General features: G+C 39.3%; 1 protein-coding gene and 1 non-coding gene across 2 annotated transcripts in view; one reads left to right on the top strand and one right to left on the bottom strand.

The window, feature by feature from the left end:
• CSPG4 (chondroitin sulfate proteoglycan 4) overlaps window positions 1-13,409 on the bottom strand; it is a 74,441-nt gene that overhangs the window by 26,078 nt on the left and 34,954 nt on the right. The window contains exons 3-5 of the mRNA XM_069981303.1: window positions 7,409-10,963; window positions 2,020-2,484; window positions 886-1,062 (exon numbers count right to left, since the gene is read on the bottom strand). Coding sequence (XP_069837404.1) covers window positions 886-1,062; window positions 2,020-2,484; window positions 7,409-10,963 — 4,197 coding nt within the window. The remainder of the gene's footprint in view (window positions 1-885; window positions 1,063-2,019; window positions 2,485-7,408; window positions 10,964-13,409) is intronic.
• LOC138781881 (U2 spliceosomal RNA) lies at window positions 11,745-11,928 on the top strand. Its single transcript, XR_011361587.1, has one exon. It is a non-coding gene; the product is annotated as a U2 spliceosomal RNA (small nuclear RNA).

Here is a 13,409-nt window from a genome sequence, read left to right as displayed (position 1 = left end):
TGGATGTTTTTAACCAGGTACATTGTAGTTCTGTCTTATGCAGGCATAAACAAATGGAACACGCAGTGGTTTATAAAAAAAGGGATGTGCACCGTTGTTTATTCTGTTCTGCATCATGTTTGACAAATTTTAAAAACAGACCATCATTGATTTGCTTTAAATGAGTGCCAATAAAACTTGAGCATTTTGGGTCTGTGTCTGGTTACTACCTTAACCATGCTGTCCTGTAAGCATGCATGCATGCATGTGCAAGATCACAAAGCTAGAGGTCACAATAAGAACCCCCCCATTTGCTACTTGCTCAATTACAGCAGTCAGGGAAGACTGGCATCCCCAGATTACTGCCAAAATTGCAAGGAAGCAGCCTGGGATCACAGGAACACACTGTTGTGCCCAGAGCTATTGATGGCAATGAGGAGAAAGATGAGGAGTGTAACTTGAACTTACAAAGCAAAGTATCATGAATGTCCCCTCATCGATCATAGTATCTTATTTATAGGATACAGCGATCTTCTGTGTTCCAGCATGGGCCAATTGTCTGATCGGCGGATCCAAAAAAGAATGTGTATATATTTGTACATATACTGAAATATTACATTTCCAGCTTCTGATATTACATTTCTAGCTCAAATGGACAGGTCAATGGTAGAGCAATAAAAATGGCAATTATCAGAAAGTTTATATAAATGCGTGTCTGCATGCTAAATAGCCAATACTTGTAGAACTAGGGAGGTTACTGATTAAAAACTTGTGTGGAAAAGATGCATTTTATACTGTAGTTCTTAGAGAATTATTTAACCAAACATTGTAAAGTAAGTGAGTGAGTGAACTAATTGTGACAAGACACCTACATGGTCAGAAGTTATTGCAATTGCCAAAACATACCTGTAGCCCATTGTTGGTGACAATGCGTGGCTTCTCATCATTTACAGCCTGGATAATAACACTGACTGTCACTGGCAGGCTATGGTGGTTCACATCTGAGGCATTGACCATAACTGAGAAATTGTCATTCCTGGTCTCGCTGCCATCATGTTCATAAAATACTCTCCCTTGGTCCAACTGGGGAGAAATGGTGAAAATCATATCAGTATAGATGTACGTATTTTAGAAGGCAATATGTAGCTGGTGGTCATTGTCCTCTCCATAATATTACCTTGTAGACATTTCTAAGGTGCTGTTAGGCATGTTGTCACAAATGCCCATGCTATGCAGCTATGTGGGAATCGGCCATTAAAGAGGTGGGTTCGTAAGGCAAAGTTTGTAAAATCAGGTGTCTATTACATACAGTACATACTGTATATGTGAAGAAGAATAAATGTACTGTTTTTCACCTCTATGCATCCTATCACTTCTTGTTTTTCTCTTTGAACTTAATGCATCAATCTAGACCTAGTTTTCTTAAAGACAAAGCCCCTTCAACAATTTGACAACCACACCAGTGTGTGCTAAAACCAAATACTAGTATGCATTTGGCCACATTGCAGCAGCACCAGGGTCACTATGTGTGAACCCAGCATGTCAATGTTCTTCAAGCTGCATTCTCCTGGCCCCACAGCCTCACCTAGTACTAGCACCATGATATATGTGAAGGGATACATTAGCTAAATATTTTTTGATTGTTTGAAGGGGTTTTATCACCAACAACACTCATAGATCATGTTTATCTAACTGGACAGAGCTTGGCTTTCTTTGGGGATACCTTTTTATGTAAAAACTTGATGATCCAATCTACTATTTATGGCTTAGCATTTTAATACATTGAAATATCAAGGGTCTGGGCTATTACTTGATTTATTTTCGGAATGTCTTGCCTATGGTTGCTAGCAGAATCAAGTATGTAAAACTTGAATTCTTCATATGACATGGGATGCATTATATGACAAGCCTTTTCAAGAACCATAATTTTTTTTTCAAACATATGCATAGAAACTCCCCAATTTCGCCATTATACCAATAATAGGGGCATGGGACTCTCAGTACCAGCTCTAACAAATGGAATGCTAATGAAACACTTACCTCATTCCAACTGAAGTCTCGAAGATCATTTTTATCTTGATTTATAATACGCCCATTCTTTGGAGCTTCAAGTATTATAAGGTCTAGGTTTAGACCCAGGTAGTAGTCAATGGGGATCCGAAGAATGCTGTTGGTTAGTGCAGCTGTGCCACCCTCCACCACCTTCAGTTCACTAGCTTCCAATGGTATGTCGACTGATAATATCTCTAACGGAACCACTACATCTGCAGTTGTTCCACCTGCAGACACTTCTAGCATCATCTGGTCGGGTAGCAGGTCTGAGGATGAGTGCAGATACAAGATCGTTCCCTTGTTAATATCTTCCTGAGTGAAAGTATGTACAAAGTCTAAACTTGGTGATCCATCAGAAGATAGTTCTCCGCTAACAGAAACCAAGTGTCCAAAATAGGGAGAGCCTATAAGACTGTATGCGATTTGATGAGGAAATATGCCCTCTGCAGAGACCTGACAACACAGAAGAAACCGATTGTTAAATAATGGCTGTGCAGTCATTGGTGAGAAGGATGGGGGAGCAGCAGAATCAAAACTAAGCATCCACTGTATTTTAACATAGCGCACAATATTTTTTCTTTACGTATAGCAGCATATTCCATTCATATATCTACTTTGCCGAGGCAGAGCCCACCCGACCCCCTCAGTTTAGCCCTGGATACTTACTCTTTCCTAACTTACTCTTTCCCATACAGCGCATGCTCAGCTTCCGACCAGGTCCAGGAGCGGGACTTCCAGGAAAGAGTAAGTATCCAGGGCTCCACCGGGGGGCGGCACACCGCGTGACAGGTTCCCTTTAAGATTTTTGTATCAATAGACCAGCGCCAACGTGGGGATGTTGGTGCCGCCGTTTTTTTTTTTTTTTTTTTTAACCAGCGCTGGTCTATTCCTGGTCACCAGCCTGGCCTGAAGCACTGAAGGTGGGCCTGCCCGCCCCTAGTGTGACGTTCTGCCCTCTGTGACGCAGCTCCGTTAGAATCAATGATGTAAAAATCTTAAAGTGTTTACCTGCTGGTACATTCGCTTTAAAGTGCCAGATCAGCTGCAAATTCCTCTTTTCATCTGGAAGTTCGGGTATCCATGGCTACAAATCACGCCATAACGGAAATGTACACGGCTTCCACTGAATAAGAATGAAGGAGGTGCACATTTTGATCACAGCTTAGTTTGTAGCCATGGATACCTGAACTTCTGGATGAAAAGAGGAAGTTGCAGCTGATCTGGCAGCGGCTGTGCTGACAGGTACACTTTAAAGTGAAGCTACAATTCCAATGTTGATGTCAAAACAGTTTCCTCTGCATATAGAAGTGACCATGGCTATCCTATAGGTGCTGTCAGAGAATTACAGTCCTGTATTCTGTAAATGGAGTGAATAGGTGGCTTTTACACAGTGTTCATAGGCAACCCAACAGTCTTTCCAGGCTTCTGTAAATGGCTCCTGTATTTTGCTTAAAGAGGGGAATTTGGTTTCTAAGCCATATCACTTTTCTTGTAGTTGTAGCCTTATGTTGTAGCCTCAAGGGCATCGTCGGCATTGACACCCTCCCACACTTTGTTGACAGTAAACGGAACTGATTACAAACAGCATGATGACTACTTTTACCTGAGCAGCATCCAACAGACAGAGAGTACTGTTATATATTACACATTAGAGCACCATGCAACACCCACCAGCCTCTGAGGTGCACTGTAACTGTATAGTATAAGAGCCTGGGACTCATTTTGAAACAGGTTATTGTCCTGGGATAAGAACTGGGAAGGTCAATATACTAGTAGAAATAATTAAAGTGACTAAAATGTAAAGTTTGACCTCTGTTACTCCAATGGTCACCGCCAGTTGTACTTCTCCTGGCGCAATGTTGTGTCAAACACTGCAGCCAATCACTGACCTCTCTAGGTGTGTGCTATACATCCGAGCATCACAACTACTGAGGTCAGTGATCGGATGCACAGCAAGCCATCACTCCAGGAAAAGTAAACTAAGATCATCAGAGACCACCAGCCCTGGAGCAGATGGGGATTAAACAGGCAAGTAAAGTCGATTAAAACAATAGGTCATTTTCTGATAATGCATTCTCTTTAAAGAGTCACTGTCGTATTTTTTTTTTTTGCAGAAATCAATAGTCCAGGCGATTTTAAGAAACTTTGTAATTGGGTTTATTAGCCAAATCTGCCATTATCTGCATGTAAAAAGCCTTTTCCCAGGTCCCCCCCCTCCTTCCTCTTTTTCATCCACTCTGAAAAATCAGAAAATTGTGACTTGTTGCAGGAGACGTCCCCTGTCTGTTCTAGGGAGAGGGGAGGGGGGAGGAGGAAGGAGGGAGTTAGCCGGCAGCAGAAAGCAGATAACCGAGGATTACAGGCACGGAGCTGGGTGACAGCTGTAATCTGAGCTCAGACAGGTCACTGGTGATGGTCAGAACAGATAACGGGTGAGGGATTTGTAGATTAACTCTTTGTTGTCCTGTTTTGGTCTTTTGTTTAGCTCTCTCCATAGGAGAACAATGAAGACAGGGGGGAGAGCTTCAAACTGATTTTTCATGATAAAAATGCATTTTTCGGATAATAAACCCAATTACAAAGTTTCTTAAAATCGCCTGGACTATTGATTTCTGCAAAAAAAATTTTCACGACAGTGACACTTTAAGTAAAATTCCATACTCAGAGGATGTCAGCAAATCAATGAAATTTACATCAGATTGTAACCTTAATTTTTAAGTATCTTATCAGTAAGTTATCATGTTATCTTTGATCAAGGAGTAGAAAAGATTTATATTTCTTTTTTGAAGAGCAATGAAATAGAAAATGAATATTAAAGCAATAGCTCTAAAATGAAGCTTGTATGAATAATTGAATTACTTTTGTTATATTTACAATTGTAACAGGTAATAAGTTTTATTATGTCATTATTTACAGGAAAAATGTTCAAAATATTCCCTTTTAGCGCTGAGAAATTAAAATTTCTTATGTGCTCTTTTATAGTTGTGTAAATTGGGAAAAAGTAAGCAAATGGTGGGAGATTACACCCCAGCCCTGTTGTACTGCTGGGGTCTAGATAAGGTAGGATAGCAACACTATACACTATAGACCCAGACTACACTATAGGTATGTTTGTGTATGTGTGTATGTATGTGTGTATGTATGTGTGTTGTCTGTGGGTTGTACTCTTCCTGGAGACCGTAATAGTAAATTACACATCTTCATCAATTACCTCCCATTTATTGCAGCGGCTGTAACACACACAGAGACAATAGATGGAGGAAGCATATGTCTCCAATATGTTTGCCCACAGGGAAGTTATTAAATATATAATAGCTACATTACTAACATTATTTCTCTTATACAAAGAAATGATGGGCAATAAAACTGTTGTTGGTGACAAGTATATTAACATATAGCAATAATGAAAGGTTGGTCCATAAAGTGGGGATGCTGGGACTAGGGGACAATATATGTAAATTACTGGCTGAGTGATAGGAGACAGAGGGTGGTTATTGATTGAATATAATTAGATTGTGTCACAGTCAATAGTGGGGTACTGCACGGGTCAGTATTGGGTTCACTTCTTTTTAATATGTTTACTGATGACCTTTTCGAGGGGTTACTAAACTGGGTAAAGTAATCGGCACAGAAGAAGATAGTATATAACAGAGGGATTTAGAGAAGCTGGAGGCTTGGGCAGAGGAATGGCAAATGAAGGTTAATGTGGATCATAGAAATAGTAAGTACAATTATGTGTTAAATAATAAAACACTGTGTAACACTGCTACCAAAAAAGACCCTGGGGTATTGATGGACAGTAAACTCAACTTTAGTGATCAGTGCCAGGCAGCAGCTGCCAAGGCTAATAAAATAATGGGATGCATCAAAACAGGCATAGATGCTTAAGATGAAAACATAGTTTTGCCTCTTTATAAATCACTGGTCAGACCACATTTGTAATATTGTGTAAAGTTTTGGGTACTAGAGATGAGCGGACTTTTCAGATTTCTGGTTCGTGAGAACCAGAATGATCAGCGTCGGATTCCCGCTGTCTGCTCGCTCCATGCAGCAGGTGGATACCTCCTAAGGAACGCCTGGAAAACTGGGATACAGCCAATGCCAATGCGAGCAGACAGCGGGAATCTGATGCCAATCGTTCCAAAAAGTCCGCTCATTTCTATTGGGTACCAGTATATAAGGACATTGCAGAACAGGAGTGAGTGCAGAGGAGGGCGACAAAGGTCATTAAGAGAATGGGTGGATTACAGTACCAAGACAGGTTATCAAGCTTGAGGCTATTTAGTTTAGAAAAAAGACATCTTAGGGGCGATCTGATTACAATGTACATGTATATGACTGAACAGTACAGACATCTTTGTAGTGATTTTTTTACACCTAGGCCTGTAAACATTACAAGGGGGCATCCTCTAAGTCTAGAGGAAAGAAGGTTTCACCATCAGCACAGACGCAGATTCTTTACTGTAAGAGCACATGTTGTTGTCATGGCTAATTCATTAAATAAGTTTAAGGGAGGCCTGGATGCTTTTCTTGAAAAATATAATAATACAAGTTATGGGCATTAGATTACATGTGATAGGACGCAGATCCAAGGATTATTCTGATTGCCATTGGAGTCGGGAAGGATTTTCTCCCTGAGATGTGGCAATTGTCATCTGCCTCATAGGGGTTTTTGCCTTCCCCTGGACCCACACAGTGGGGTTTCTGTAGGTTGAACTTGGTGGACTCTTTTCTTTTTTCCACCTTTTAACTGTGTTACTATGTTACCTTACCATTTACCAAACAATTAACTATAAATTCTATTTCTATTTGAATGTCATATTTTTGTTCTACAGTATTACTGTTCTACTGACTTCCATGTAATTTATAGAAATAAATACATCAGACTTTCCCTTTACACATGCTCATTTTGTAATATTGAAAACAAGTGTTCTGAGAAATAATTTTTGCCAGCTGTAGTAAGGGTCATGTAAAGGTCCAATTTACAGGTTTATTCACTTATCAAATAGAATTTGACCACCCAGCTGTATGGGGGGGGGGGCAGCTGGCACTATTTAAGTGAGTAAAGCTGTGCTGCAGTTTCAGTACAAAGCAGAAGGCTGGGTGCCACTGTGAAGGAGCTGAAATTCTCCCCAAAAGTCATAAAGCGATGGCAGATCTGATAGGACATTTATTGATACTTTGGTTCTTTTAGACTTTATTTACACTGCACTGCAAATACTCCTGGCAGTATTGCTATCTCTCACCATGCACATGTCATACTCTCTTTCCAGTACTGGTTGTGCGTCAATATATTTGCCAGTACTGTAAAAGAGTTTATTTCTTCTCATAGTCTGGGATTACATAAAAGATATAAAAGACAGAGAGAAACACTCACCAAAAGATATTCCTTCTTGATCTCTGCTGCTTCACCTTGAAAGACATATATTTTCTCATTATGTATCACACTCAAAGGCACAGGTGGGGAATCAGAGATTACTTGTATCTTGATGTCACCTACTGCTTCAACCTGGTTGGCTTCAACCGAAATCCTGAAGTGATCTCTGTCACTTCCTTCTCCACTGTGCCGATAAACTACTAATCCATCTGCTAAGTCCTGTTGTGAGAATGATTCTGTAGGTTTCCCGCTCTTTAAAACTTCTCCCCACCTTGGTTTAGTTTTGATGTAATATTTTATTTCATTATCTGTACGCAAGTCTAAGTTGGTCTCTATCTTGAGATTTGTGGCTGTCAGGGTTCCTTCTCCACCTGAGGGCACATTAATTGTAGTAATGTTGGCAATATGGATAAAAGGATCAGATGCCTGGACATCTAAAATAGTTGTTAGATGATGTAGTCCATCAGACACCTGTAACTGTATTGAACCTTGGTCAGGACCGCTGTGTGTAAACAGAATTTTGTGCCTTCTGATATCATCTTGTGTAAATCTCATAACTACAAGTGATGGCTCATCCACAAATACAATTCTTCCAAATGACACTCCGTACCTTACTAGAACTATTTGTGAATCTGTTGTACCTGAGTCTGAGTCTAAAAATGCAATGTCATCGGTGGTCAACAACTTCTGTCCATCACGAACCACAGTGAATACTTTATGTACTATTTGCTTGGGAGCATTGTCATTAACAGGCTGAATAGATACACGGAAAACATCTCTAACCACCTCCTCTTCTTTATCTTCTCCATCTCCACCCGTATCAGAAGCACTACCCTCAAGCTGTCTAAAGACTACAAATGGTATATCATCCTCAGTGGTCTCTGAGCCATCATGCTTGTAAAAGAGAAGACCCTCAAGAATATCATCATTAGTAAACTCTGCTATTCCTTCTTCTTGAGGTGACTGAGAATTTCCCTTCCGAATCAACACCCCATGCTGAGGCCCATCAATGACTTCATAAATAAAACTAGTGCTTCTACTGCTTTTTATGAATAGGTGATCTTGAGTTATTGCTCCTGCTTCACCTTCTAGAACATGTAGTAGTTGATTTGTTAGTTGTGGTGCATCAGGATCTACATCAATTAGAATATTGTAGGTTAATACTGGAGTATTCCTGCCATTATGTAACACTTGGAATTGAAATTGGTCCTCCATTTCCACTGTATTCCGTACTGTAGCTGCGTAGCCCACGCGCCCGTTGCTCACATCTTCCTGGGTAAAATGGGACCCTTCCGTTATCCTCCTTCCATCTAACAACAGATTTCCTTTTCGTGGGGATTGAACAATGAAGTATATGAACAATGCTAGCTCATGACCATTCATGACTGTGTCTACTTGCAAATGTTTGTCTGTTAAGTTCACTTCTCGCTTCTTTCCTAACTTTAAAGGACTCATCCTCATCATCTGTAAACTTGACCTTCTTACTTTGACCTGAAATGTGTTATTACCCACTACCTCTGCCCCTAGTTTTACTTGAATTTTCATGTCTTCACTTAACTCTTCCCCCCTAAGTTCTGCGGTCTCTGCACTTAGGTACCTTACGCCAGATCTTTCCACATCTTCTTGTTTAAAAGTATCTGCTGTTTTCCACCCTTCTCCGGGGACTAGTGTCTGTACCATACCTAGTCTAGGGAAGTCAAGCAGTTGATAGGTAATTTCCATACCCAATTTATCTGCATTAGGGACTACAGGTAGGTTGGAAGGTGTTATTAATGCTGATGTTCCCTGGAGTACGACTACTGCATTCTTAGTTCTATTTACTAGAGGTTCCACCACTAAAAAGTTGACAAGCTCGGGAGAACCTCTTGAAGTTCCATCACTGGCCTGTATTGTGAAATGTGCCTCCAGTCCAGATTTATGCACAAATAACACTTGACCTGCTTCCAAATCTTTGCAGGAAAACTCATGAACAGCTTCTCCAGGCTTGCCCTGAATTTCAAATTGTCCCTTTTTGAAATTACCAGTAACATAAACGATGAGCAATTCACATGGTGTATCTGAGTCTGTAATCATGATGACATCTTTTGTTAAAACTTTTTGTCCATATTGTAGAATCCATAAGGTATTACCTTTAGGAAACTGAATTACAGGAATAGCAATGTAAGGAGAAATACTTATTGTAAGATTAAAAGGCTTAGCCTTTCTTAGACACTCTGGAACATTTATTCCACTGGCTAATGAGAGCTCCAGATTTAGTTGGTCCTTATAAGACTCTGATCCATCATGGACATATTTTACTTTTTGATTGTTGACATCTAGCAATGTAAATTTTCTTCTGGCTTCACCTCCTGGTATTCCAAGCTCCAGCTGCCCATGTTGGGGGCTGCCAACTAAGGTAAAAACCAACTGAGATTGACGTAAACCAACCTTTTCCAAGTCAATTGTGGGGTTAACATGTCTCAATTCAAGGACTGCAGCTCTCCCCCTGGCTACTCCTAAAGACTTAGGGTTTACAAGAAATGTCATTTTGGCTTTATTGGGTTCCAAATTGCAGATGTCAGAAAGACTTTTAATAGTTATTGGAGCAGTTGTGGTAGAAATAGTAGTGATATAGTCTTCATATTCTACATAATCATATTCATGACAACCATACATTATATCTTTGCTTGTTAATGCATCTTGAATTTCCATTCTCTTGGAGTTAATCTTTAAGTTTCTAATGCATCCAGAAAAAGATTTATATTCCATATCATCTATGAAAATGTTACCAAGAGGACCCTGTTGCATTTCAGCTAAAGTGATGTCATCCACACCACCAAGAAAAAGATCACCATGGAAATCCCAATTTGGTCCTACACTATCAAGAGAGAACTGGGTGGAAGTTTTATCCACAGTGAGTTGTATTTTGGAATTATCCAAAGAAATCTGTACAGTATGCATCTGGCTGTCACTAATGTATACCAGGTTTTGGAATTTTACAGCTGACAGTCCAGTGTCCAACACTCCTTGGAGGTGACCACCAGCAATTTCAACATATAAGTAAGATTTCTGGGGTCCTGGTTGGTAAATCAGAGGTGCACGTCCTGGTCTAGAAGTCTCAAAAGATATTTCAATCAATCCATGCGGTTTCATATGCCAGCTTGGGAACTTTATATAGGAGCGTGGTCCTAGGAATCCAAAGGATCCAATAGTGCTAATCTGAGGGTCTAAGTGACAAACTTCCCATTGTCCATGCGACTGTACTTGAGGCAGAGAACCAGAAAGCAGGTCCATTTTATCAAACTTGGCTTCCATGATACAGCCATGAAATGTTGGAATATTTTCTAAATTCTCTGGAGTGTTATTTCCACCTGTTCCACCAAGGAATATACTGTGATATGTGAAGGGCTTCTGCTGGGGCCATGAAATATTCAAAATGTTGGTGAAGCTATCCACTGTTAAGATCATCTGAGATTCAGTGACCTTTAAATCTATTGTATGGGTCTCGCTATTTATCTGAACAGTCCATTTTGGCAAGGTCAGTATGGATTCTTCTGTGGCTCTTTTCCATTTAGTCTGAAGAATAAAAAAAATAGAGGAAAATGCAGTTTAGTACATATATTGTGAAAAGCACAAATAAAAGTAACCTTTATATACATGCTACCTATGGATCTGCTCTATCTATCTATCTATCTATCTATCTATCTATCTATCTATCTATCTCCTATCTATCTATCTATCTCCTATCTATCTATCTATCTCCTATCTATCTATCTATCTATCTATCTATCTATCTATCTATCTATCTATCTATCTATCGGTATATAAGATTACAATGCAGATAACAAATTAATATGCACTGTTGAGTTTTACAACTACATTTCTCGACAGCGGTGTATTATGAAGTTTCAGAACAATTACTCCTTTATCTTCTGCAGTGCAGGTCTCATATAAACATGTGTACAGGTAAAAAATGGCCTAGAGCAAGCAATGCGACAATGTCTATTATTATGCTACCTAACCTTAATATCCACTTTTTTTTAAATCTGAACTAGTTTTATTCTTGTGACCTACAAGGGCAGTTTGCTAAAACTGTTTTAGCAAAAGAGTGTGTGTAAGAGCTACCAATAAAAATTTCCCTGTAAAAGTTTTTTTTTAAACCTAGGTTCAGTGAGAAAACTATACTTGATCATAATCTGTAGTATATTATTTCAAGTTATATAATAAAAAAATTGGGCATGCGAGGTCATTCGCTCTCAAGGCCCATGACAGCAAAATGGGACCATTCATTGGGTCTATTTATGTGGCTTTGGTCATTAGACTAGTGTGGATTACATGCATAGAACAGCATGTTGCTGTCCCTTCTTTATCTTACTACAGATAAACTGTAGTATCTTTTCTTATTTTTATATCTAATACGTCCCCTATCTGGGGACTATATATTAAATAGATTTTTAGAACAGGGAAATGGAAAGAGAGCTTGGTCTCCTCTCCAGGCATTGACCTGGTATTGCAGTGCTTCCAGGTTCAGTGCAAAAACAAAACAAAAACATGTTGCTTGCAGCCAACAAGCCCGGAGGACATGAAAAATTCTAAAAGAGGGTTTCCAGATTTGTCGGTGTTGATGATGAATGAGCCACACACCACTGATTATAGTGATAGCCACCTCAGATACACAGGATTTAATAGTCATGTGCCTCTCAACATGTCTGGCGCACGGGCGGGATTTTAGAAAAATATAAAACACAGCTCTTGATAAATTCCCCCTTGTGTTCTTTAAGGGTTAGTGACAGTATGCCTGCAATGTCCCTGGTGGGCTATAGTGGTTAAGAGATTACTATTAATATTCCCTTGCAAAATTGCATCTAGAATCTGGTTGTAAAAGACAACACCTACGCATGTTTGGGAGAACTGTACGAGAAGAAATATGTGTACACATGTATATGGACAGATGGGGGGCAGCTGAGGACAACTTCTGGATCCTACTACAGTGTTACATGTGGTTTTAATTAACATTATAGGAACAAACTGATTTATAGCGGAAGTTTGTGTTTGTGTAGCTCAGTGTATCTCAGTTAGCAGGCATCTTCAGTAATCTGAGCGTTGGAGACATTTGTGAGTGTGTATATTTGTCTCATACGGTTCCCATAAGAAGTGATATTTTTGTTAGGCTTTTCCCTCTGGTAATGTGCTTTCCCTTGCCTGTGTTTTTGTTGCTTCAGAGATGAACATAGTTTTTTTTTTAACGTGTTTATAGCAGCCACATGATTGTATATACAGATGGAGAAGAGCTTTGGGGCTGCGCTCTTTCTATAGAGCCATAGTTCTATGTGAAATGCACATAACACACATCATTGAATGACTAGCTATCATCTGCTATATTTGTACCTGTTAATATCACTGAATTCATCTACCTCTTAGTTGTTTTCCAGAGATCTCATATGTATATTTTATATATTCCCAGATACCTGAGGCAGGGGAATCTCTGTCACCCCAAAACTAGCATATGGAAAAAGAATCAGGAATGATTTCAACATGTCCAATCCTTTTTTTGGTAGAAATTTTATATATCCACCTCTCTTCACTGTAATGTTGAGTGCATATTTCCATAGCGATTAGATGAAATTAGCGCTATAAACCTATGTCTGGTCTTTGACTTTTAAAGGAGAACTCGGGCAAAATCTGTTTTTTAATATGTTATTACATAAGCAAAGTTACGCAAATTCCTAATATACACTGATTATGGGAAATGCACATAAAGTGCTATTTCCTTCAATTTAGTAGATCAGGAAGGCTTCAATTACATATACTTTCTACATAAACGTCTACCTCTATACTTCAACATATACTGCGCCCCCTGCTCGACCCTTTAGGTTTATCAACACATTTTTTTTTTTTGAGAAATTGAAGCCTGCCTGATCTACTAAATTCAGGGGAAAAGCATTATATGTGCATTTCCCATAATTAGTGTACATTAAGAATTTGTAAAACTTTGCTTATGTAAAAACATATTAAAAACTAG

The sequence above is a fragment of the Dendropsophus ebraccatus genome, chromosome 1 (assembly GCF_027789765.1).
Source record: "Dendropsophus ebraccatus isolate aDenEbr1 chromosome 1, aDenEbr1.pat, whole genome shotgun sequence".
In the NCBI taxonomy this organism is placed as follows: Eukaryota; Metazoa; Chordata; class Amphibia; order Anura; family Hylidae; genus Dendropsophus; species Dendropsophus ebraccatus.
This window is presented reverse-complemented; position numbering and strand designations above follow the sequence as displayed.